At 42.7% G+C, this 22,801-nt stretch overlaps 1 protein-coding gene across 3 annotated transcripts in view; it reads right to left on the reverse strand.

Annotated features, from left to right (window-relative positions):
* NKAIN3 (sodium/potassium transporting ATPase interacting 3) overlaps window positions 1–22,801 on the reverse strand; it is a 223,112-nt gene that overhangs the window by 95,858 nt on the left and 104,453 nt on the right. For 2 of the 3 annotated variants that reach the window (XM_077352309.1, XM_077352310.1), the window contains exons 2-3: window positions 10,112–10,249; window positions 1,155–1,235 (exon numbers count right to left, since the gene is read on the reverse strand). In XM_077352309.1, coding sequence (XP_077208424.1) covers window positions 1,155–1,235; window positions 10,112–10,249 — 219 coding nt within the window. The remainder of the gene's footprint in view (window positions 1–1,154; window positions 1,236–10,111; window positions 10,250–22,801) is intronic. The other variant, XM_077352311.1, reaches the window with a different exon arrangement.

Raw genomic sequence — 22,801 nt, forward strand, 5'->3', positions numbered from 1 at the left:
GCATTATTTGGTTGATAATTGCCCTGCTACAGACACAGCATGTAGACAAAGGGAGTAACTAGCTATCAGAGGATGCCAGTCCAAATTCCAAATACCAGTTAGTCCAAACTCACAGCATCGAATCCAAAGGTAAATCCTAAAGAAGAGTTCCAAAACACAGGCTGAAGTCCAAGATGAGCGAATCAGTCCACAATGCAGAAATCCAAAAGAAGAGTTCCGAAGCACAGGTTGAAATCCAAGACAGGAGAATCAGTTCACAGTACAGACTGAAAGGTCAGAAACTAATGGACATGTTGCTTCCACACAGCCAATCCCTTGCTGGCTGCTTTTAACCGCACGTGCTCAGCACCTGCTAGCCATCTAAACCCTGATCCTGCAACCAGCCTTCCTGGTTCCCAGTTGCCATTCCCCCACAGCTAGAGAACCGGCACAGTGCAGCCAATCTGGCACCATACCTTCTGTCCTGCAGCTCTTCTTATCTTTCTCTTATGTTGTTCCTGAGGCTCTGGTGACAGGGAAGGTGAACTGGCTGGCAGATGACTCTCTGCTGCCAATCAGGGCTGAGAGGCCATTGTACTGGGACCTGGTTGTAGAACCATGCCTGGCTCCTTAGAGACTGCCTCCTCCTGTAGTGTCCCTGTTTCTGGCTGTGGGTTTGGATCATATCTGCTGGCTTCCCCTTCCTATGAGGTCCTTTGAATTACTTGCAAGGATGCAAAGTTTTTCCTGTCATGAACAATAAGTGAGCAGGAAATGGAAACTGAAGTTAATCTGGCAGGCCGGTACTACCCTAACTGCATCTGGACTTAAGAAACTATCTACCACAAACTAACAAACAAACTCCTCCCATACTGAATAAAAAGGCATGGCTGATGAATCTAAGAAGCACATCCTCACCTGAAGCACAGGTACAGCTGTAGGAGTCATTTTAACTCCCTCTATTACCCACTCGTTATTGTGTATGTTCAACCCCTGAATCAACAAAACTAGTAGATAAGGCAGCCAATACATAAATGGACTGCACCGCCAATACTGCACCGCCAGTTAAAGAGCACTGCATTGCTAAAGGTATGCTACCAAACAATTAGTTCTCCCATAATATTGTTATCAAAACAACACTATTTCCCCCAAGTTAGGAATGAATATGAACCTACCTTTGAAAGCCCGCCTACTTCCAAATAGAAGCAGATAATGAAAACATTCCATGTGACCCAGAGAGCAGTCCATACTGAATACTAGGGTGAAAAGAAGAGAAAATGTGAAGATGAAAATGCTGAATACTGTGTAGATCAATAATATAAAAAGATCAATAAGTGCAGCACTTCTGGGAACTATCAAGCAGAGCGTAGCTGGAAAGATTTCTCTTGGCTGAAAGCCCCTAGAACTGTAGCCAATTGCAAATCCAATACACTCTGCTGCTCTAACTACAGTCCAGGAAAAAGTAAGATTTATTATTTATGACTTGGCATTAGCCTACTGGCACTGGCAAATTCCAAAACATTGACCCAATTACAGATTTTGTGCTTTCCCTTTTCCCCTTCATGATTTATTTTTATGTACAAATGTAAAGAAACAATCACAACACAACCTCATTTTGCTGAAGAGCATGAGGGAAGCCCAAATACGCTTTTTAACTACATAAACAAGAGGCTTTTTTTTTTTAATGCCAGCCTTCCTCAACTTTTTTACCATTGGTAAATCCCTCAAACATTCTTCAGGCTTCAAGAAACACCAGAAGTGGTATAATCATGCAGAATACCATTGGGAAGCATAGCTATGCACATGCCCACTAAGGCTCCTCCCCTTTCCACCCCATCCAGGGCCATCCAATCCAGGCCATTTTATTGGGTGATATGGCCATGACCATATATGGCCATATCACCCAATAAAATTTGAAGAAATTTTTAAAAATTAAAAATTAAAATTTCGGGAAACTATTCCAAGGCCATCAAGAAACCAGTTTCACTAAACCCTTGTTGAGAAAGCCTGGTTTATGCCAACAAGTGATATTGTGATAGACTGTAAATTTACAGAAAGAAGAAATTCTGATAACCAAAATATAAGCATTTTTCTTTCTGATGGTTTAGAAGGAGTAAACACAAAGAACAGTTGTCGGTTTGCATGTGGGGACACACACACAGGAGAATTAACATCCATGTTTTGTTTAAATTGACAAATACTACAGACAATACTAGGTGACTCAGGAACCACCCTAGGGAAAAGCAGGTTGGATTTAGATATGTGGATTTAAATAGACTATAGATAGAATAAAGCACTGTACAGAAACTATTTGTATTTAAAGCTTTTTCACACTGAAGAACTGTCAAAAGATAAATCATATAGTGTAGCACAGGAAGCTTGAACACTACCAGTTCATTATCAATGGAACCAAAGTATTTACATGTGATGCAAGGGAGGACCACTACACAATTCCATAATGTATATGGATGCAGAGCTTTTACATATTTGTAGTATTCACAGTAAGGTTAAGCTCATAATGGATAAATCTGCTGAGACTATCGTGTGTTTCCTCCTCCATATGGTCTTATCTCTGGTTGCTCACTGGCTGCTTACTGGTTGTGCGACTTAGGGTAGTAAATCCACTTTTCTGGATCATGAGTTAAAAATGGTCCAATTGTAACCTGGCTTCTGGACAGCCTCAGGATGTTGGTGACATCATGTGGAAGGGGCTCCATATGTCACCAAAATGCAAAGGCTGTCCAGGAACATTTTCCTCATGCGGAAATGCCCAAAATTTGATAAAAGTATAGTGATACTATTTACCTGTAATCCTGTAGAAAAAGTATCTATTTGTTTACCCCCTGTGAGGTGGACTGCAGCAGAAATTAATCCTGCAGCACTTCCTTCCACTCTTGCTCTGATCAAATGTGCAACGTACCCTGAACTGCTCCAACATCTTTTGTACCTACCCTGGTCCTTACAGACTGTCTAAACTTTGCCCTGGAACACTAATTTTGAATAAAAAATTAAGAAATCGTGCCTGTTACTTAATGCAGTTTTCAAAGAATAGGAAGACTAGTTCAGTGGACATAATTTCAAGGAGCACCAAATTTAAAATTGGTAATAAATATTTTTAGCTACACTGCCTTTGTAGGTATGCAATAGACTAGTATCTTGATGTTTACTAAAGAATGCTGGTGATAGCCTCTTGTAACATAGAAGTAAGTGCATTTTACAATCATCCCTGACCCAGTCCAACTCAGCATTTGAGTGACAAGGGAAATTACAGACCAAGCAATATGACAGAAAATGAAAGTGATCAGCTCAAAATTTACCAAAATCAGTTTCACAGAAAAACCTCAGCCTTATCAGACGTTTTACAGTATTTCTGAAGTCTCTGTGGAATTGCCTTCCTTGCAGCTCTTCCTTGTCTATGCTGGCTTAAATACAGGTAACCTGGTTTCACTCCTTGCAGATATTGCATTTACTACTCTCAAAAGATTTGATTTCTTCCTTCTACTACTCTAACTCTCTCTCTGTAGGTATTTTTATTACATACGTTCCAATCTGTAAGTCCATCAAACTAGGTAAAATAAAATTATCTATACAAATAAGAATTCCTCTGTGCTTTCCTGGGAGGAAAACATGGTCTATTTTCACATACCAGAGAAATGTATAAACTTTTTTGTTAGGGCTTTTGTTGTTACCATTGGACTACATTTGGCCAATATAAAGTACAAATGGGAGGCATGTCACTTCCCCATCTTCCACTATTTCCTTTCCTGAAAGCCCCCATAGTTTCTCCACTTTTCCTGCTTCTTTGCTTCTAGGGCTCCTGGGGAAGTTTTTTTTTTCCAAGCAAGCTGCCTGGAGCAATGAATAGGAATTAAATAACCCAGAATAGGAATTAAATCATCCATCCAAAGTAACCCCCCTCCCCAGTTAAAACACAAAGTAAACCTCAGTAAAGGTAACAAGATTAATTTTTTAAAGATTCAAGGCTCATGATTCCATGAGGGGTGGCATTATAAAAAGCACTATGCATCTATGATTAGATCCATAGGCATTTCAATTGAGAAGTTTTACTTTTAAAAATTAGCTGGCATTGTGGGTCCTTTACAACATGGGGAAAGGTGATTGGCTGCCTGGCTTGACAGATGGAGGATAGTCACATGTAAAGCACATTGCTCTCTTCTGCCATTTCAAGCAGGTTTGTGGAATGCTAAGAAGCGCGAGAAGGTGACAGGTGAAAGTGAGAGTGCCAGAAAGTGAGAAATGGCCAGAGGCAAGTTATTTTTTAATGTTATGCCATTTCTCTGGCATAATGGCATTTTTTTCGATGTGCGGAAGTGCCCTTAAATTTGCCATATACATTATACAGATAACTCAAAAAGAATTCTCACCAATTTGAAAACATATGTTAACTCCCCAAATAATTGAAGAATAGATGTGGCTTTAAGAAAATGTCCCTTGCTAGGCAGCCATAAATACTTTGGCCACCTCATGAGAAGGAAGGACTCCCTGGAGAAGAGCCTAATGCTGGGAGCGATTGAGAGCAAAAGAAGATGGGGATGACAGAGAATGAGGTGGCTGGATGGAGTCACTGAAGCAGTAGGTGCAAACTTAAATGGACTCCGGGGAATGGTAGGGGACAGGAAGGCCTGGAGAATCATTGTCCATGGGGTTGCGATGGGTCGGACACAACTTTGCACCTAACAACAACAGGCAACCGTACAGTAGTGCCAGCCTTCAAGCCTTGTTCTCGGCCAATCAAAATTCAAGTCCTGAAGGAACAGGCTTATAGTTGAGGCCATGGAGGTTGGCGATAATATGGGCCTCCATCCATTCCTTGGCTCCCTACCATATGGCTTGTTTCTGGTATGGGATAAAATGGTGGTGGCAAGGAAGACTGTTTTTAACTGCCCAGAGTCCACTTGCTGGGAAGGCTGGTATAAAAATCAAATATCTTCCACTTAATATTTCTGGTAAGGCATTGGAGGAGAAGCATGTCTCATGGTGTAAGTGTCACTGAGCGCTTAACATCCACTCAGAGTAGCTGTCCTACCCCTGAGTACCTCTTCCTCCAACCAGCTTGCCTGTCTGTCCAGCCTTCCGCCCCCCCCGACCACCACCCCCTTCCACGTCCCTCCAAGGGTCAGAGGCTGCAGATCCCTGCTGCATGAGAGCTGCCCCTGCTGGTAAGTTCCATAACAGCTGCTTGCAGGCTTTCCAGGTACTGGGGTGAGGGGAAGGCCATTCTTCCACTCCACCGCCCTAATCTAGCGCCCACTGTATTCCTGAATGCAATGGGCTTGGCTCCTAGTTATAAATCAAATATATTATAAGTAGATAGAGGGGGGCAGGTTCTTTTCCAGGGCTGTTCTGGCTTTTATGGAGGACTTACCAGGGCTTGGCTCACCAGGAACCACAAGGTGACTTGCTATTATATAAATTGTATGGCTTACCCAAGCCTGGCTTCTTGCTACTCTTCAAGAGCAGCCACCCCACCAAAATCAATGCTGTGTGGTGGTTAGAGTTTCAGACTAGGATCTAGGATATCCAGGTCCGAATCATCACTCTGCTGTACAAGGTCACTGGGTAGTCTTGGGCCAGTTATCGTGAGCCAGTTTGGTGTAGTGGTTAGGAGTGCGGACTTCTAATCTGGCATGCCAGGTTCGATTCTGCGCTCCCCCACATGCAACCAGCTGGGTGACCTTGGGCTCGCCACGGCACTGATAAAACTGTTCTGACCAAGCAGTGATATCAGCGCTCTCTCAGCCTCACCCACCCCACAGGGTGTCTGTTGTGGGGAGAGGAACGGGAAGGCGACTGTAAGCCGTTTTGAGCCTCCTTCGGGTAGAGAAAAGCGGCATATAAGAACCAACTCTTCTTCTTCTTCTTCTCCTTCTCCTTCTTCTTCTTCTTCTTCTTCTTCTTCTTCTACATTTTAGCTTAGACTATCACAGCATTGTAGTTAGGATAAAATGAAAGAGAGGGTAATGATTTAAGCTGAGCTGTGTCTCCATTATAGAGAAGTATAAATGAAGTAAATATATAATAAATACAGCTGAAGTTAGGGGCTGAGTTAAAATGTAGGATGATGGATGGATGAGAACAAGCAGGGAATGATGACAATGGGGCAGTTTCAGGGAAAAGAAGGAATGAGTTCCCCCTGAAAAGTCATAAATGACTGTGCATTGTAACAAATCACATAGCCAACCGGAGGAGTAGTGACCTCGTACTTTATTCTTAACAAGGCTTAAAATCTGGTGAGACATATAGATGTCATTACCCCAATTGGGCAATGCTACTAATTTCAGCATTCTTGTCAATAGAAAGTTATCCCTAAAGCCCAAAGCAGTAACATTTGGTATTAAATCTCTTTAACAATTCAGTCTTACTCTGAAGCCAAATTAATAGTTCTGCAGAGTTCTGAACATGAACTAAATATTTCTGCTAAATGGATTATTCAGCATTAGTATCAATTACCTTTGAAACTATGAGTAAGGTACTTTAGAAATTTAAATAGAAAGGCATTCTAATGCATTTACTTTTCTAGAATTATGTAGTAGGTGATATGAAAACAAAATATCTAAATCTCTAGAACAGCAATGCGTGGCTACACTTCATTAGGTGAGGTGCTAAAGGTGCTAAAGCTCTTTCACAACAATGTAATGTACTACCTCAATTTTCACATAAGAAGCTGCTTATTTTAAGACGACCTTATGCCCAATTGTACAGTGTGAAGTTCTTTAAGAGGCCAGTTTTCAAGGGTTCGCTTATGGGTTTCATCTATCATATTTTTATCAGAACAAAAATAAACTTTAAGAGCAAGTTTCAGAAGTATACCACTAGATATCCTTTTTTCCCCAAAAAAGAAATGATCTTTGCCCTCAAAAGCCAATGTGAATAAAACTGCAAAGGGATCCAAATGCTGGCATTTTCATGAGGAAAAAGAAATAAATGTTCAACCTTTCCAAAGAGCCAAGGGTCAGTAATATGTGAAACAAACTAGTTTTTCAAGTGGTTTCAGATTTGTTGGGTTCTGGATTCGTTCAGTAATATAGAGTCCACTTCTCAGTGGAACTCTGAATAACTGAAATTTATATATGGACTACATATGAAAGAATGGTGGTTCACACAATTGAAGAAAAAACCCATGAGACTATACAATTATATATTGTTAAAAACTTCTCTCTTGTATTGGCTTCCAGGATCAGTCACTGGCATCTATTTGAATTCAAGGAAGCCTTATTCACTTCCAGAAGCAAACAAAAAAATACAGGTAGACAGACAGACAGATACATAGCCTGAGGCCACTTCTTTTGCTGTCAAATCTACTTAGTTAAGATGAATATGGAAGATCATTCATTTAAGATCATGCATATTGCAACCATCTCCATCTATGATGAGGTGAATCTGACTACATTCTGCTAATGCTCTTGAAGACTCTGGAGATGCCTCCCCATGTGGTTGTAAACGGACTTGTGTAGTCAAGCATTTGCTAGCATTTAAGAAGCCACCAGCTACTTTAGAATGAGATTTATCTACTTCATTTATACCCCGGTTTTCTCTCCAACAGAGCTTACAACATTCACTCTTCTCCATTTCATCCTGACAAGAACCCTACGAGGTAAATTAGGCTGATGCTCTGTAATTGGCCCAAAGTTTTCCAAGCAGGCTTACATGGCTGTGAATGGAATTTGAACCTGGTTCTCCGAGGTTCTACTATAGCTCTAAACATTGCAAAATACAGTAAACACTGTAATGGCTTTGTTATTATTGTTATGGATGTGCACTTGAATATATTCAAGTCAAAATTATGTTGCTGTTTCATTTTGGCTTGCAGTTGGAGGAGGCAGGGGAGAAGATACGAACAACAGATGATATATGCAAATTAGCTGATTCTGCAATATCAACCAATTGGAATATTAATTGGATATTATTTGGAATGGGGATTATAGGGATTGCATGAAGAGACTATGGTGAACATTGCCACAGTCAACTGCAGTAAATTCTCTCTCTGGTAGACTTCATCAGGGTATAAGGAATATACGAATGAGGACACATGGCCACCTCCCCAGATAAAACAGTAGCTTTCTTCTTAGTGCTCAGGATTTTGGACAGTGCCCACATCAGCTTCTTAATACTGGAAATGTAAGAAATCTTATGCAAGTCCCCATTGAAGCAAGCCAAGTCCTCCTTGAAATTTGCCATGTGGAAGGCCGTTTATGCACTGGAGGTTTCATGCTGGGCTGCAGGCTGGAGATTTAGTAGTGGCAGGTTGCCCCACCTCTTCCTGGAGCTACATGGGGAAGCATTTGGCCCGGTGTGCCTCATCCGCCCCCGATTTGTGCTCCTGCACAGGAGCTGGGGCAGTGAAGTTCCCAGTGCATATATGGTTGAAGGGTATCCAGGAGAAGGTTGTTTGCTGTCCTTCAGCCTGAGGCCCAGAGGAGAAAGGATTAAAAAGACAGAAGGACAAGTTGGACTCAGATGATATGAGGTCCCTGCTGCAATCTTTTGAGTGCTGTTCCTAACATCAGAAAGATGCTGTAAATCTGTGAAGGGGATTACCTCTGTTTTAAACTGGCCTGGCCTTTGAAGATGTGCTCCTTTTAAGTGCAGTTGCCCCACTAACTGTAAAATGTTCACAGATCCCAGTTTATGCAATACATTTATACCCTGAATGTCTTTTGGGACTGTTTTAATATGTAATGTTTTCATTATTTTATTAAGAGTCAATTGATACAACATCTAGTGAAAAGCAGCATGGCAAGAACATTTCTTTGCCCACCTAGTATGCCAGCCTCACTTCTGACACCAGTGGGCATAACTACAATGCTGTAATGTTTGAATGGAACCAAAGCCAACAAATAGGTCCACCTACACTCATTTGAAATGGGACATTTAATCTAGGAATTTTATTTATTTATTTATATATTTATTTATTGAACTTGTATACCGCCATTCCCGATTGGGCTCACAACGGTTGACATAATAAAAAGATAAAACATAATACAACCCTATATTAACTCTAGTTATGTTCTAGTTCATTCTAGTTTAAGAATGAATACAGAGATCACAAATGTTGAACCTGTTCAAAATGAGCATTATATCACTGTAAAATTTGATTTCAATAGCATTTTGTCTGCGGAAAAACGCATACACTCAAAAGCTCACACTTTGAATAAATCTTAGTCCTAAAGGCGCCATTGGAATAACATTTTGTTGTGCTACTTCAGACCAACATGGCTATCCACTTTCATCTATCTTGATTATATCACTGCACCTGAAAAGCATAGGTACCATGCCAGGTGGGCAGGACACACTCTCCCCACCTCTCACCCCATGTAGGGCCAAGATATTGTCCAAATCAGGCCATTTAAATTATAGCCTGCCTTGATTTCCTTTCAGGGGTGTACAAGAATCAACGATAAATTAAAATATTATAGCTCATTAAAATTCATTAATCCATTTCAACAACAAAAAAACCATAAATGTCTTTTGATATAATGTATTTCCAAAATGTTATGTAATTTTCTATTTTCATGAAATAAGACATTTCATATATTATTATTAACTAGCAAGAAAGCCCATTGCAACCAGGAATGCAATGGGCGCTAGGACCCAAGGGACACCGGCAGGCCAGATCTCTTTCTCTAGCAGCTTGAGCCATAGCAGGTAATCAGGGGTCATTTGCGGTTTGGGAGGGCTCTCTGTGTGTCTCTCTCAGGCATCTGAGTGCAACATGGCTAGCGTCCAGGGAAGGAGGGAGGGAGCTGTAGGGGCAGGACCAATCAGGGTGCACCATGATTGGCCCTATTCCAACTTGGACACCCTGGACACGTTCCACCCCTCAAGCTGTTTCACAGATATTAAGAGGAACAATGGATAAGGATTATTAAACTATAAATTAAATGAACATACAGAAGAGACATGCATTACAATACTTATATTATATTAACATTATAAATAAGGACATTGATGCTAGTGGAAATAGAAGAGTGCAACTGTTTATCACTGTAGTATATTACAGACTATTCAAAAGAAATAACCTTTCTAATGTTTCTAATGTCTAAAAGATGGGATTCTATATTTTAAAGCTACTTTACAGAACAAATAAATTAAAATTAAAACAAAAACTTACCACAACTATATATCGAGGTCTGTATTGTATGGTTCCAAACAAACCCAAAATTACAGCTATTATGTGGAGAAAATTACCAAGGATGGGAGCCCACTGGAATCCAAGGAAGTCAAAGATCTGTCTCTCCAGGGCAGCTAACTGTTAAGAAAACAAAAGATGAGAGAAAATGATATAATTAGGATTAAATCATACTATTATTCAAAGCTATATCATCATTCTCAAGACTCCATGCTGATCCTTTTTAATAAAACTAGCAATTATCTATTATTACTGATTCGTAAAGTATTTATTCATGGCTGTAAAAAAGAGTTTAAAATGGATATGGTCTATTATTTGATATTAATAAGCACAGCAAGTTGTTGTTTTTGTTTTGTTTTTTAGTTTTGGTTCTCTTTGTGGAAGTTGTCAGTGCTCATGATCTCATATCAATCTTTCCCAAAGATGGTTTGTTCCCATAACCTACTTTATGGACTGTATCCAGTAGTATACATGGTTCCTTCCTTTAGCCTCACAAAAATCATCTGAAATAGGTCAGGTAGCAGGAATGTGATTGATTTGAACCCAGATGTACTCAGCTAAATAGTGTCAGGTACCAAGGGCTGAACCCAGAATTGTGACTAGCAGCTCCACAGCCTTGCTCTGTCTGCTCTCTGAGCTACCTGCCAGCAGGAAATGTTTCTAGCCCAGACTCCATGGCATCATAGCATTCTACTTTAAAAGGCCTGCAGAGAAACCACACCCTCCCAAATAGAATCCAATAAAAGCTTCTGAGATAAGTTGACTAGAGAGTCCAATGAATTTTGCCCTCTACATATAAGGTTGGTTCCTCCAGGAGTGGGAGTGCCATAAATATGATACATGGCTTAAAGACTGTGGTTTTGGTACTTGATCCTGCAATCTGCTTATATTTGTCTTTCCTTGGATTGCCTTAATGATAGATTTGTCACTAAACCACGATGGCTCTGTGGCCTAATCAGGGTTCTTTTTCCCAGTGCAAGACTCCCAATTAATCACACTGAGAAGAAAGCCTTTTAAATATTTATTTACTGCAGCAACAAATAGACACAGGAGAGTTCCCAACTCGGTGCCCCAAACAATAGATTTACATAGTGTTACATACTCTTTCCTTGAAGATGTGCCAAAAGTCTGGGATCTCTACCTCTCCACTTCACCTCCAGGGAACACCCTTGTCTTGCCCACACTAGTTATGCCACCAGAGCTGGCACCAGGGGTGTTAGTCCAGAAGTACTGATCAACCTGCTCCCGGAGCAGTCGGGAGACGTGACCTCAGACTTGCCCAGCAATGAGCAGCCTGGGCCTGGCTAGGCTGAGACGCAGCCCTTTGTTCCCATTTATATCAAGCCCCGGGACAAGACCTCTCCGAGCCCCAAGGACTCATCAGAGAAGCAGCAGTACCAGTGGCAGACCAAGACCATAGCCTTCGGCATTCACCAGAGCAGCAGCATTGGCAAAGACGAGCTAACGTGACAGCTGTCAGAAGACTGTCATGTTTGGCAGCGTACTGTCAGGGTAGATGGAATCCAGCTGCACCCCCTTCCCCCGAGGGTTAGCTCCAGATGCAGGCTCTCTGTCTGAGAGCTGCCACACCAGCTTCTGGCTACTTTAGTAGAGCCTTGAGGCAAGGTTCTTTGTGGGGTCAATGCATGCGTTACCCTGTCTGTTCCTTGGAACTCCTGTCTTCAGTTCATCTCGGCAAAGCTATGCACTTGTACCTCCCAGCGCCTCAACCTCTGGCTTATCTACCATTCCTGTTTTAGCTCTTCGACTGTCCACGCTTTGGCTCCAGATTCCCCTGACCATGCCTGCCCCTGCTCTACAGTAAACTCTGACTTCCCAGACTCCTGAACTCCCAGACTGGACCATGACCTTTGGCAAGCTTTCTGCTCTGACTTCACTGCCCAGCTGCATTAGTGAAGCCTGGCAGGGCAGCAAAACCCTACAGCTATTATGCCAGCTTTCCAGAAACTTGCCTGGCATCAATCCCAGCCTCCAAGGTTTACACATTGTCATGGCATACTCATGCCTTCTGGGCTTGGTGCACAAAATAAGACGAGCTTGAACCTTGTTCAGAACATTCCCTCTGCTGACAAATGGGGAAGCTGCATTCCAGAGAGAAACATACGGCTCTCTTGATAAGAACTAAGGGTCAATTTACCTTTACCTTCATGCCATCAATCTTGACAACAATTCTGCTTTAAAACTCCCTGCCACGGATTTGCTACTCTGGTTTAACTCAGCATTGTTCCTGTCACATCCAATGAATTTGTACTCCGCTTCTGATCTTCATTTCACCTAACCTCTGATCGGATACTGACTATTTGAACTGCCTTCACTTCCATCTCATCTGGCAAACAGGTGTTAGTAGCCATACCCCTCCTCATTTTCTGGAGTAATTTATAGACAGCACAAACATAAGCACCCATCCAGAACACATCAGATATTACATTTGCAATGCACTGTCTGGCAGAACAGAACTTTGGAAAAGATGGCAAATGCATCTAAATGCAAAAGATACATGATCTATTCCCAAGCAGAAAACATGGATGCCAGCCAGATGTCAAGTCTCCAAACCTTTCCTGCACTCCTGAATCAGTGGGATTTTAGGGGCCGCTACACTAATGGACTTTCTCACCCCACTCAAAGCATATCTTTCTCTCCTCACTCAAAGAGGCATATCTTTGGGACAATAGGATCTCCAGGAAATGTGCTACTAATCTCATCAACTCCCAATCTCCTCATTCCTTCATACCCACAAAATTCAATTAGTGAGCACTAAAAGCATGCCCCATCTTAGCAATTTCCTCCCGCAATCAAGGAGTTGTTAGGATACATTAACATCTCTGGTTACACCCCGGAAGTGCAAACACATTATTGTTTGGTTCCTGGGAAACTTACAGGGGCTTTCCACACTCCTTCAAAATCGCACAATGGTTGCCAATTGAAAACGCTACTGATTTGCCATTATGCACAACGTCGTTGACAATCTGCCACACATCTGAAACCGATCCGCAAAAAGCGCTTCCTTGTAGCGCTTTCAGGGAAATCCCCAAAAGTGGATTCACCCTCCGGAAAGCGCTACACTCCTGGAACCAATCTGCAACACTAGCGGGAAAGTTCTGTGCGTTACCATTGTTGTGGTTTCTACAAAGTCCCTCCCCCTGGCTCTCTCCTCTGATCTTCCGGCGAAGCAATCACCATTTTTTTTTCTCCGAGCAAGCGGAGATCAAATCACCGGCAAGCCTTTGTTTACCCAGTGAGGCTTCCCCGGCTGCAGTCCCTCCCCAGAGCTCTTTACAGTCACTAAGCACAAACAACAGAGAAGCCCGTTTGCTGATGTATTTTCCCTTTATTTTTTACACTGTTTTCGGCCGAAAATTGGGCCGGTGGGGGGGTGGTTCACTCGGGGGGAGCGTGGCAACGATGAAACGGCAGCTCAAACACACCTGCCAGCTGGATGGGTCTCTCCGTTGCAACGAATCAACGCATATTCGTTGCAACGGGTGTGTTTTTTTTTTTAAAAACCTTTCTTAAAGGGAAAGGTGCTGTTTGGGAGCATGCTAACGGCCGCCCATTGGCTGCTTGACGGCCGGGGGCGGGACGAGCTCGGCAATAGCGCTTCCTTTCTAGCGATTTTTGCCGAGACCGGAAGCCTGTGGGAAACGATAGAAAGGCAACTGGATTCCACTACAAAGGCAGGTATGCATAACGACGATTTCCACTATTTTAAATGGCGATTTTTTGTTCAGCAAACAATTTGCTACAAGGATCCCGGTGCGGAAAGCCCCACAAATTCCACCCTGGGTTTTGTCCTCACTCCAGACAAACTCATCACCTGCCTCTTAGAGAGACAGACACTATCACAGTAACCAAGAAGCAAAATTGGTTATCTGAAGAGAGTCATTATATGATAGGTCCTGTCAATATCACATTTTGTATAACTCATGCAGTCCATGGTTTGCTGAGAGCCACATTCAAAATTATCATTGACCAAAGAAACCACATTTACTCCCCTCCCTGGCATGAGGACTGGACCTCAAGGAGGTTTAGATCTACCCATTCCTCTAGCAGTGGCTACCCATTCCTACTTTCCTGAAACATGAAGCAGGTGCCATATTAAAAAAACAGTGCTATGAGCCACAAGTGCCATTTAAAAGCGCCACACGTGGCTCCTGAGGCACTGAGTAAATATCACTAGTACCACAACTAAAACCTTGGTAGCAGAACCGTAAAATTAGAGATCTTTTCAGAGACCCATTTCTACTTGAGACATACTCCCCCCCCCTTGACAACAAATTATATTCCTTTCTCTGCCAATCTGTTGACTAAAACGTAGCTCTTCTTTAAGCTGACTAAAGATCCAACTATAGCTTTTCTTAGAAATAACTCATTTTATTTTTGCCTTGGGGTCCTGTTCACCACTATCATATTGCCCTGAGGCATGGCCCATAGCTGGGATTCTCATAGATGCAAACAGACAACACTCCACTTAGTGTTGGCTTAAAAGAAACCTGGAAAGGATAAATGTTAAAAGGAAGCAACTCACAGGGGCATTGTTTATTTTGCTATTGTCTACCCTACAGTGAATTTGTACCTATAGGGGTAGGTATTTTAAAGAAGAATGAACAAAATGCCACAGAAAATATGTTATTATTACTGGAAAAGAAAACTCCAGTTATTGCAACACTTTAAAAACTATATAAACTTTTTTGTCAACATGTAGGCTACAATTTTTGGTTTTGGTTTTGAGGATGTTGTTGTGCCTTTCAGGGCTACCTAATCACAATTCATAGTCCTTCTCATTTTGTTCAGGCAAATGAACTTACAAAGTCATATAATATCATAAGTAGGGATAAGTGTAAATTCTTGTTAAGGTGAATTTCACAATTGAATCTTGATCTAACCCAGAGGTTCTTGGGTCCTGACCCTAAGTGGAGTCACCTGGCCCCTTCTGTGGGGTCGGCAGAACAGGTTGCTAGTCTCTGGCTGCCTCTACGTCACCTTCTGATTGTTGAGCGCCTGCGCGCACCATCCCGCTGCCACCCCAGTTGGGATAGCGGCGTTACAGCAGTTGAGAACCATTGGTCTAAAACCTATCCCTTCCCAAAATGCTTTTCAGGTCAAAACCTAATTTACAATAAAAATTCTGAGTAACATTCTTGGAGGGAAGGGTGACAAGGCCAGTTTAAGGATTCAGGGACAGGGGCAAGGCAAAGCACAACCAGTGCTGTTACTTGTGCTGCACAGCTAACAGCGGGGCACCACTCCCACAGGTAATTGGAACTTTGGAAACAACTGACAGCTTCACTTTGCTGAATGCCTCAATATTTAAGGGGACCTTCACACTTATACTTGTGGTCTATATGCATACTTCATGAGAGATGTGCATGCTCAGAGCCAGAAAAGGACAGGGACCTCACTGGAATACAAAGTCAAAGAGTCCACCCTCCAAAGCAGTCATTTTCACCAAGGGAACTAATCTGATAGCTCCACGACTAAATAATGAAATCAACATCCGAGGGGAAAAATAACTGGAAAAAAATGGCAATTTCTCAATTAATCCTGTCACAATTCTTGCATGACGGTAGGAGATCTGTCCATTATTATGAATTTATTAGCCAATCATTAAATCATAGAATCATAGAGTTGGAAGGAGCCATACAGGTCATCTAGTCCAACCCCCTGCTCAATGCAGGATCAGCCTAAAGCATCCAGGATGAGTATCTGTCTAGCCACTGCTTGAAGACTGTCAGTGAGGGGGAGCTCATCACCTCCTTAGGCAGTTGATTACACTGCTGAGCTACTCTAGCCACATGTTGTTCCCCGCCTCTCAGCAGAGTCACCAATCCTTTCCTTTTTCCTTTGAATGTCATTTCCTCCTGTCCCCATACCCTCTTCATTCTGCCTTTGAATTTGTTTAGATTCTTCCTCTACCCTTGATGCTGCTTCCATCTCCTCTGCAAGGGCTTGAAATCTGCACTCTCCTTCTTCGCCTGCATCAACAGGGTCTTTAGTTCCTCTTCACTTTCTGCCATTAGAGTGGTATCATCTGCATATCTGAGGTTGTTGATATTTCTCCCTGCAATCTTGATCACTGTTAGTTGTGGGCTAAAACGTTTGGGATTTTTCGTGCAAAACATGGATATCCCTGTCACAGAATACAAAGTGTCCAGCAGTGTACATAATAATGAATGTCAGCATTTGTGCAACTCTAGTACTGCAGCAAAACATGCCTTTCACTTAAAACCTTGGGATGCTGCATGAGATAGATGATCACAACCAGCTCAGGAGCACAGTTTCCTCATCTGTAAACAATTCAGTTTAACATTAAAAACGTGCTAAAGGTCTGAATATTAGATGTGATCTGGAAGAAATTGTAGCAAGATGGTTCTGCAGTTCTTTCTATGTTTTACACTTGGCCTTAGCCAGTAGCTGTATTTTTGCTGATTCTTTGAACTTACAGTCTTCTGCCACTATCCAATAATATATGTAACTTTCGCAGTGAGAATAAATTATGCAAATTAAGCAAACAAATGCAAATTTTACAGTCTAATTCATTCTGATTATAGTATTTGTGCTGATTATATTTATACACAGTATACACTAAAGATAAACAGGTCTAGATGAATATTCTGACAAATAGGTACTTCACAGTGGAGAAAAGCCATTTTTTAAAAATCGCTATTTAAAAAATAAACATACATAAGTTGCTTTTCCAGACATTCCAGTAAAATAATTGAAGTTAGACAGGCTCTTCAAATCTTATGACACAGATGCCAGAACTCTGTTTTCCAAGATAATGTCATCCCCTGCCTTTTTTGTCACACTGTAAGTGGCACAGAGTGATAAGGCAGCAACATGCTGTCTGAAGCTGTCTGCCCATGAGGCTGGGAGTTCAATTCCAGCAGCCGGCTCAAGGTTGACTCAGCCTTCCACCCTTCCGAGGTCGGTAAAATGAGGACCCAGCTTGCTGGGGGGTAAACGGTAATGACTGGGGAAGGCACTGGCAAACCACCCCGTATTGAGTCTGCCATGAAAACGCTAGAGGGCGTCACCCCAAGGGTCAGACATGACTCGGTGCTTGCACAGGGGATACCTTTACCTTTACTTTTTTAAGTTCACTATTTTTTGTTCTGACCATCTTTGCACTCCATACCAAGCATGGGACATTTACTCTTCCAAGGCCCCAATTCTCTGGCCTTAGAATGGAATTAGAAAGCGAAAGCCTGCAGGGGCTTGTGGAATTTTTCCCTTTACCAGTATTTCGTCTTCCCCATTCCTGCAAGCTCCATAGCCACTCCACACTTCCTGCTGCCTTTCCTCCATTGAAGGATGTCAACCTTAAGCTGGGCCTGGAGATCTACTAGAATCACAATGGATCTCCAAACTGCAGTTCCCTTTAAGGATGCCAGCTTCAGGTTGGGAAATTCCTGGAGATTTGGGGGTAGATTCTTGGGAGGGTGAGTTTTGTGGAGGGCAGCAACCTCAGCAAGGTATATTGCTATAGAGTCCACCCTAAAAAGCAGCCATTTTTCCTGGAGAGCTAATCTCTAACAACAGGAGGACAGTAGTAATTATGAGTGATTGCAAGCCCCTATCTGGAAGTTGGCAGCTCTATGACCCCCGGAGGAAATGATGATTTGAAGGATGGAGTCTATGGCATTATAGTTTTCAGGTATCCCTACCTCTTCAAACCTACCGTCCCCAAGTTCCACCTCCCTAATCTCTAGGAATTTCCTAACCTGGATTTGGCAATCCTATTTCCTTTCCATCCAACAGTCAACCTACCTTTATCTGTCCCTCTGTCTTAAACTTTCCCTTTCCCCACACTGGTAGTCTTTACCTGGAAAACTGTCACTCAGTTGTGTGGTGGTAGTCAATGGGCCAGGACCACTTGAATGGTAGGGAACTCTTGGGATAGCATTCTCACTTTCCTCTCTGTCCTGTTCCCCACACTATTTTCTCTTTCTCTCCTTCTGGCTATCCCCATATCCTCTTCCCTTCCCCTGTCATTATATCTTTCTCAGTCACTGACCAACCTGCTTCCCATCTTCAGATATATTTATTATTTACTTCATTTTTACTTCACCTTTCTCCTTAGTGGCATCAAAGCAACTTAATTTTTTTCTCACCTCCTTTTTATCTGCACACCCTGTGAGGTAGGTTAGGCCAAAAGTATGTGATTGGTTCAAAATCACCCTGTGAGCTTCACAGCTAGATGGGAATTTGAACATGGGTCTCCTGGATAGGCATGAAACCAGTTGACGAACCCAAATTTGTCATGAATTTTGACCAATTAAGACTTTGCAAATCAGGTCTCATGATGAACCACAATGGACTCCTCCAAAAATCTGGGGATGGTGTGCATGGTGGTTTGGACCCATTGTGAAGATCAGAACACTACTGTTGCATTTTGCTCTTCACAAGAAACATAAAGGGACTGGGAAATAGTTATCCTTGTGCTTGGAAAGGCCCATGCATTTTGCAGCCACATGAAACATTTCTTGGTTTATTTCTTTAGGGCTTGAATGGGAACCATTGTCAGTAACAGTTTACTGATGCAAAATCTCTCCAAATATGTTTTCTTGTGATCTGGGATACAGCACAGGATTTCCTTCTGATAGAACCTCAGACACAGGACAGACATTTGATATTACTCTCTGAGTTCTGCAGGGCCTGTAAAATGGAGGAATTGGAGAATACCAGCTGTGGATTCCGCCCTGCTTTTTAAGATCAAGCTCCCAACCCTTTGGGTTAGGAGGGCTGAAGACTCAGTTTATGATGCCATCAGTTTGTTTATATGAGGATTTTAGGGGTTTTATACTGTAATTTTAATCATTTCATTTGTGAACTGCCATGAGACAGTATTTCCAAGAATGGGGGTATACAGTAGTGCAGTGGTCCCCAAACTTTTTATCACCGGGAACAGGTCAATAGTTGACAATTTTACTGAGGCCCGGGGGGGGGGGGGGGGTTGTCTTTTGCTGAGAGACGTCATTGCCGCCTGAGCCCCTGCTCCACTTGCTTTCCCGCCGGTACCCCTGACTTCCCGCTGCCCACTGGGGGGCACTGCCAGCAGCAGCTGCACAGTGCCACATCAAGGGGGAGCCCCAGCCATGGCAGCCTCTGGAGAGCACCAATGGTGAGCCAGCGGCAGAGTGGCAGGGCAGACCCTGAGGCAGCAGCCGGGAAGGAGGATGAGGAGGAGCTGCGGCCCAGTACCAACTAATCCACGGACCGGGACTGGTCCCTGGACCGGGGGTTGGGAACCACTGCAGTAGTGTATTGGCTGAGGGGAAGACCTGCTCCACCAATCATCAGCTAAAGGATAAAAAGAAGAAAGAAGAAAAAAGATTACTTATCTTTGCCCAAAGGTTTCCAGTTGTTACTCCAAAACTAATGCACAACATGGATTCATCAGCACAAAACACATTACGGTATGCAATAATCATTGTTAGGCCTTAGGCTGAATGTCAACATATATACAATTATGAGTCAATAGGCCAGAAAAAAACTGTCATCTACCTACAAGTTTTAAACCCCAAATACGATGTTCTATCTTTCAAGTTTACACTCTACAAAACACCATAAGCCTTTGCTGGGGTATAACATCACCTGTCTACCTATCCTGTAATAGACAACTTTACTGGAACAGCTGAACATCCTACAAAATATTTTATATTTTCAAGAATTTTAGAAAGGCTGCTTTATCTAACAAGCATGAGTAATCTTTTTATCTTCTTTCTTCTTTTTATCCTTTAGTTGTTAATTCGTAGATCAGGTTGTCCTCTCAGCCAATACGCTGCTGTAGGTGCTGCTGGATTTTTTGCCTTGTTTATAATATCTTTCCACGCTTGCCGATTGGTGGCAGTCATTTTGGTCATATGGATAGTCAATCACTGGTTTCTAAAGTCTTCCTCAATCTGTTTGAGCCATGTTTTCATTGGCACCAGTTGTTGGATCTTCCATTCAGTTGGTTGTTCCCAAAAGAGGAGTTTATGAGGCAGTCTGCTGGTATTCATTCTGCAGACAAGACCAAACCACTGCAGTCTGTACTTTTGGATTTGTTCTTTGTCTGAATTGAAGAGAAATATATAGCCTTTCTCAAGTTTTTTACTGTTGTGAAATCCCTGAAATATTGTCCAGGCTTTGAGAAACCCAGAAGTAGTGTGATTGTGCATAATATTATTGGGAAGCATAGCTGTTTCATGAAACTCTGGTTGAGAAAGCCTGCTGTAGAATATCTACATTATAGAAACATCATACAAAAGCCCAAGAGTTAGGGTGGGATCATCTACCTGATGCAGAGAACTTCATGTTGTAGCATTTAGACAAAAGCATTGAAGCACAACTCTGTTGAGAGACAATATGTGCAACTACAATCATTACTGACTGGTTTGAAATATACAAGCAAACAACTTTCAGTTTCACCCTCATTAGCTCCATCAACCTCTCCATGCGCTATTATCTCCATGGAGAAGACATCATATGACATACATACCACAATATTGAATTGATCTCTACTGGCATATCCCTTGATCCAGTGGTCCCCAACCTTTATTAGGCTGGGGACCGGCAGGGCATCGGGCCGCGCCCGCAGGGACCGCGCGGGCCACGCCCACGAGCCGCGCCCGGCCGCGCCCGCGAGCCGCACCCGCGAATCGGGCCGCGCCCGCGAGCCGCGCCCGGCCGCGCCCGCAGGCCGCACCCGCGGATCGGGCCGCGCCCGCGAGCCACGCCCGGCCGCACCCGCGAATCGGGCCGCGCCCGCGAGCCGCGCCCGGCCGCGCCCGCGGGCCGCACCCGTGGATCGCGCCGCGCGGGCGCGGCCCGGCCCGGCCCGGCCCGGCCCTGGTTCCCTCTCCCCGCCCTCCCCGCAGTAAGAAGCTTCCCGGGCCGCAAGCTTGCGGCCTGGGAAGTTTTTTACTACGGGGGGGGGGCGGGGAGAGGGAGCCGCGGCCCGGCGCCATGGCCTTTGCGGCCCGGCGCCGGGCCGCGGCCCGCAGGTTGGGGACCACTGCCTTGATCGATCATGAGTAGTCTTATTTCAGAAGGGGATACTGGTCTGAGCTCTTTTGAGGAATGCCGGGATAAACTAGAAAGATTTGTCTGAATGTATATAATGGCTTTCATGATAGGTTCAAGAATTCTTATCTGAGCAGGGTCAACCAGAATGGGGAAAAATCCTCATTCTTACACTTTTATCTTCTTGTACATCTCAGGCCAGTTCACTTTGTGACAGCTGAAGTCCCACAAGCTTTGAAAAAAAGGAAACTCTTGATGACCTTTCATTTTACAGAGTAAACATAAAGCTGTAAACAAGGCAGTGATCTGTGCAGTATGTTCTTTGTATCACAATATTTTTAATTTATAAAACTTGAGATATAAAATATTAGTCCTTTCTTCTTGCTGAAAATCCAACATTCTCTATGACTTGTTATTGCAAGTCATTGATGAGGTTTTTCAGGAAGAAAAAGGGAATTACTTTTAATTATTATGCTGTATTATACGTTAATGCATGCAATTTCAACAAAGCTGGTAACATTCTTATAACACTTCAGTGATCTAGAGGCATTTCTAGTTACACATGAACAAGACATGAATATGTGACTAGCTGTACAAGAATAGGAACAATAGTCATGCATTCAAATGAGCATCTGAATGTGTATATAATGCAATGAAATGCAGTCAAGGAGGACTGCAGCATCATTCAGATGCATGGCTAAAAGAGCATTGATTCCTTACTAAATTTAGAGATTGAGTCCTCACTTTCTCTGGCTTAAAAAGCGATCTGGGTTTCCTTACTCAGCAGGACTCACCCTTTAGAAATGTTAATTGGTTCTTCTCATCACACAATCATGTTGTATTATATTGTAAATCTTTAGAAATGTTAATTTTTCTTATGCTTAACACAACATTATCCATGATTACAATTCATGTTTTTCCTATTGTGGACATCTTCTCGAACAACTCTGAATAGATTAATTACATTTTAACTTGAACCTCAGACCTCTTTCATCATTCCTCATGTGTAACTACCACATCATTTCATTTCAGAAGATATCACACCTGAATAACTGAATTTACACATAGTCTCTCTTCCCTACAACTACATCTCTTCCTCTTGTAAACTGTTATAAAAATGTCTGTAAAATGGTTGTGCATTTCCTACGTTTGTGTAAGTTAGGTTTGTGCTAGAATAAATTTTAGTCTTTATGCTGTAACTAAATTTCAGATTTCCTCAAGGACCTTAAGGCAACATTCATGGTCCTTTCACAGTTTATACTATTGGCCAATATGGCTTCTATCCTGGTTCTGTGATTGAAACAGCCTTGGTTGTCCTGGTGGATGACTTGCAATTGGAGATCAAAGAGAAGGTTCAACCCTGGTGACTTTTATATTCAGAGGCCCTACTTCAGGTGCTCCCTATGACTGGAAGCAAAGCAGGGTGAAACCTGAGAAAGGAACTTCTCAGTCAGGGCATCAAAATTCATTTCTTCCCCTTCAACATTGTCTTTCACCAGAAGTTGAAGACTTTTCTGTTTCCTCTGGCATATCCCAGTTCTTCTCTTTGTTCTTTTTTTTAAATTGTTTCATATATGTATTGTTTTTTAAAAGTTGGTTAAGTTAGGTTGGAAAATAGTGTGTAGCCCTGCATCCCCGAGGCCCATT

Source organism: Paroedura picta, chromosome 9, assembly GCF_049243985.1.
Source record: "Paroedura picta isolate Pp20150507F chromosome 9, Ppicta_v3.0, whole genome shotgun sequence".
Classification (NCBI taxonomy): domain Eukaryota; kingdom Metazoa; phylum Chordata; class Lepidosauria; order Squamata; family Gekkonidae; genus Paroedura; species Paroedura picta.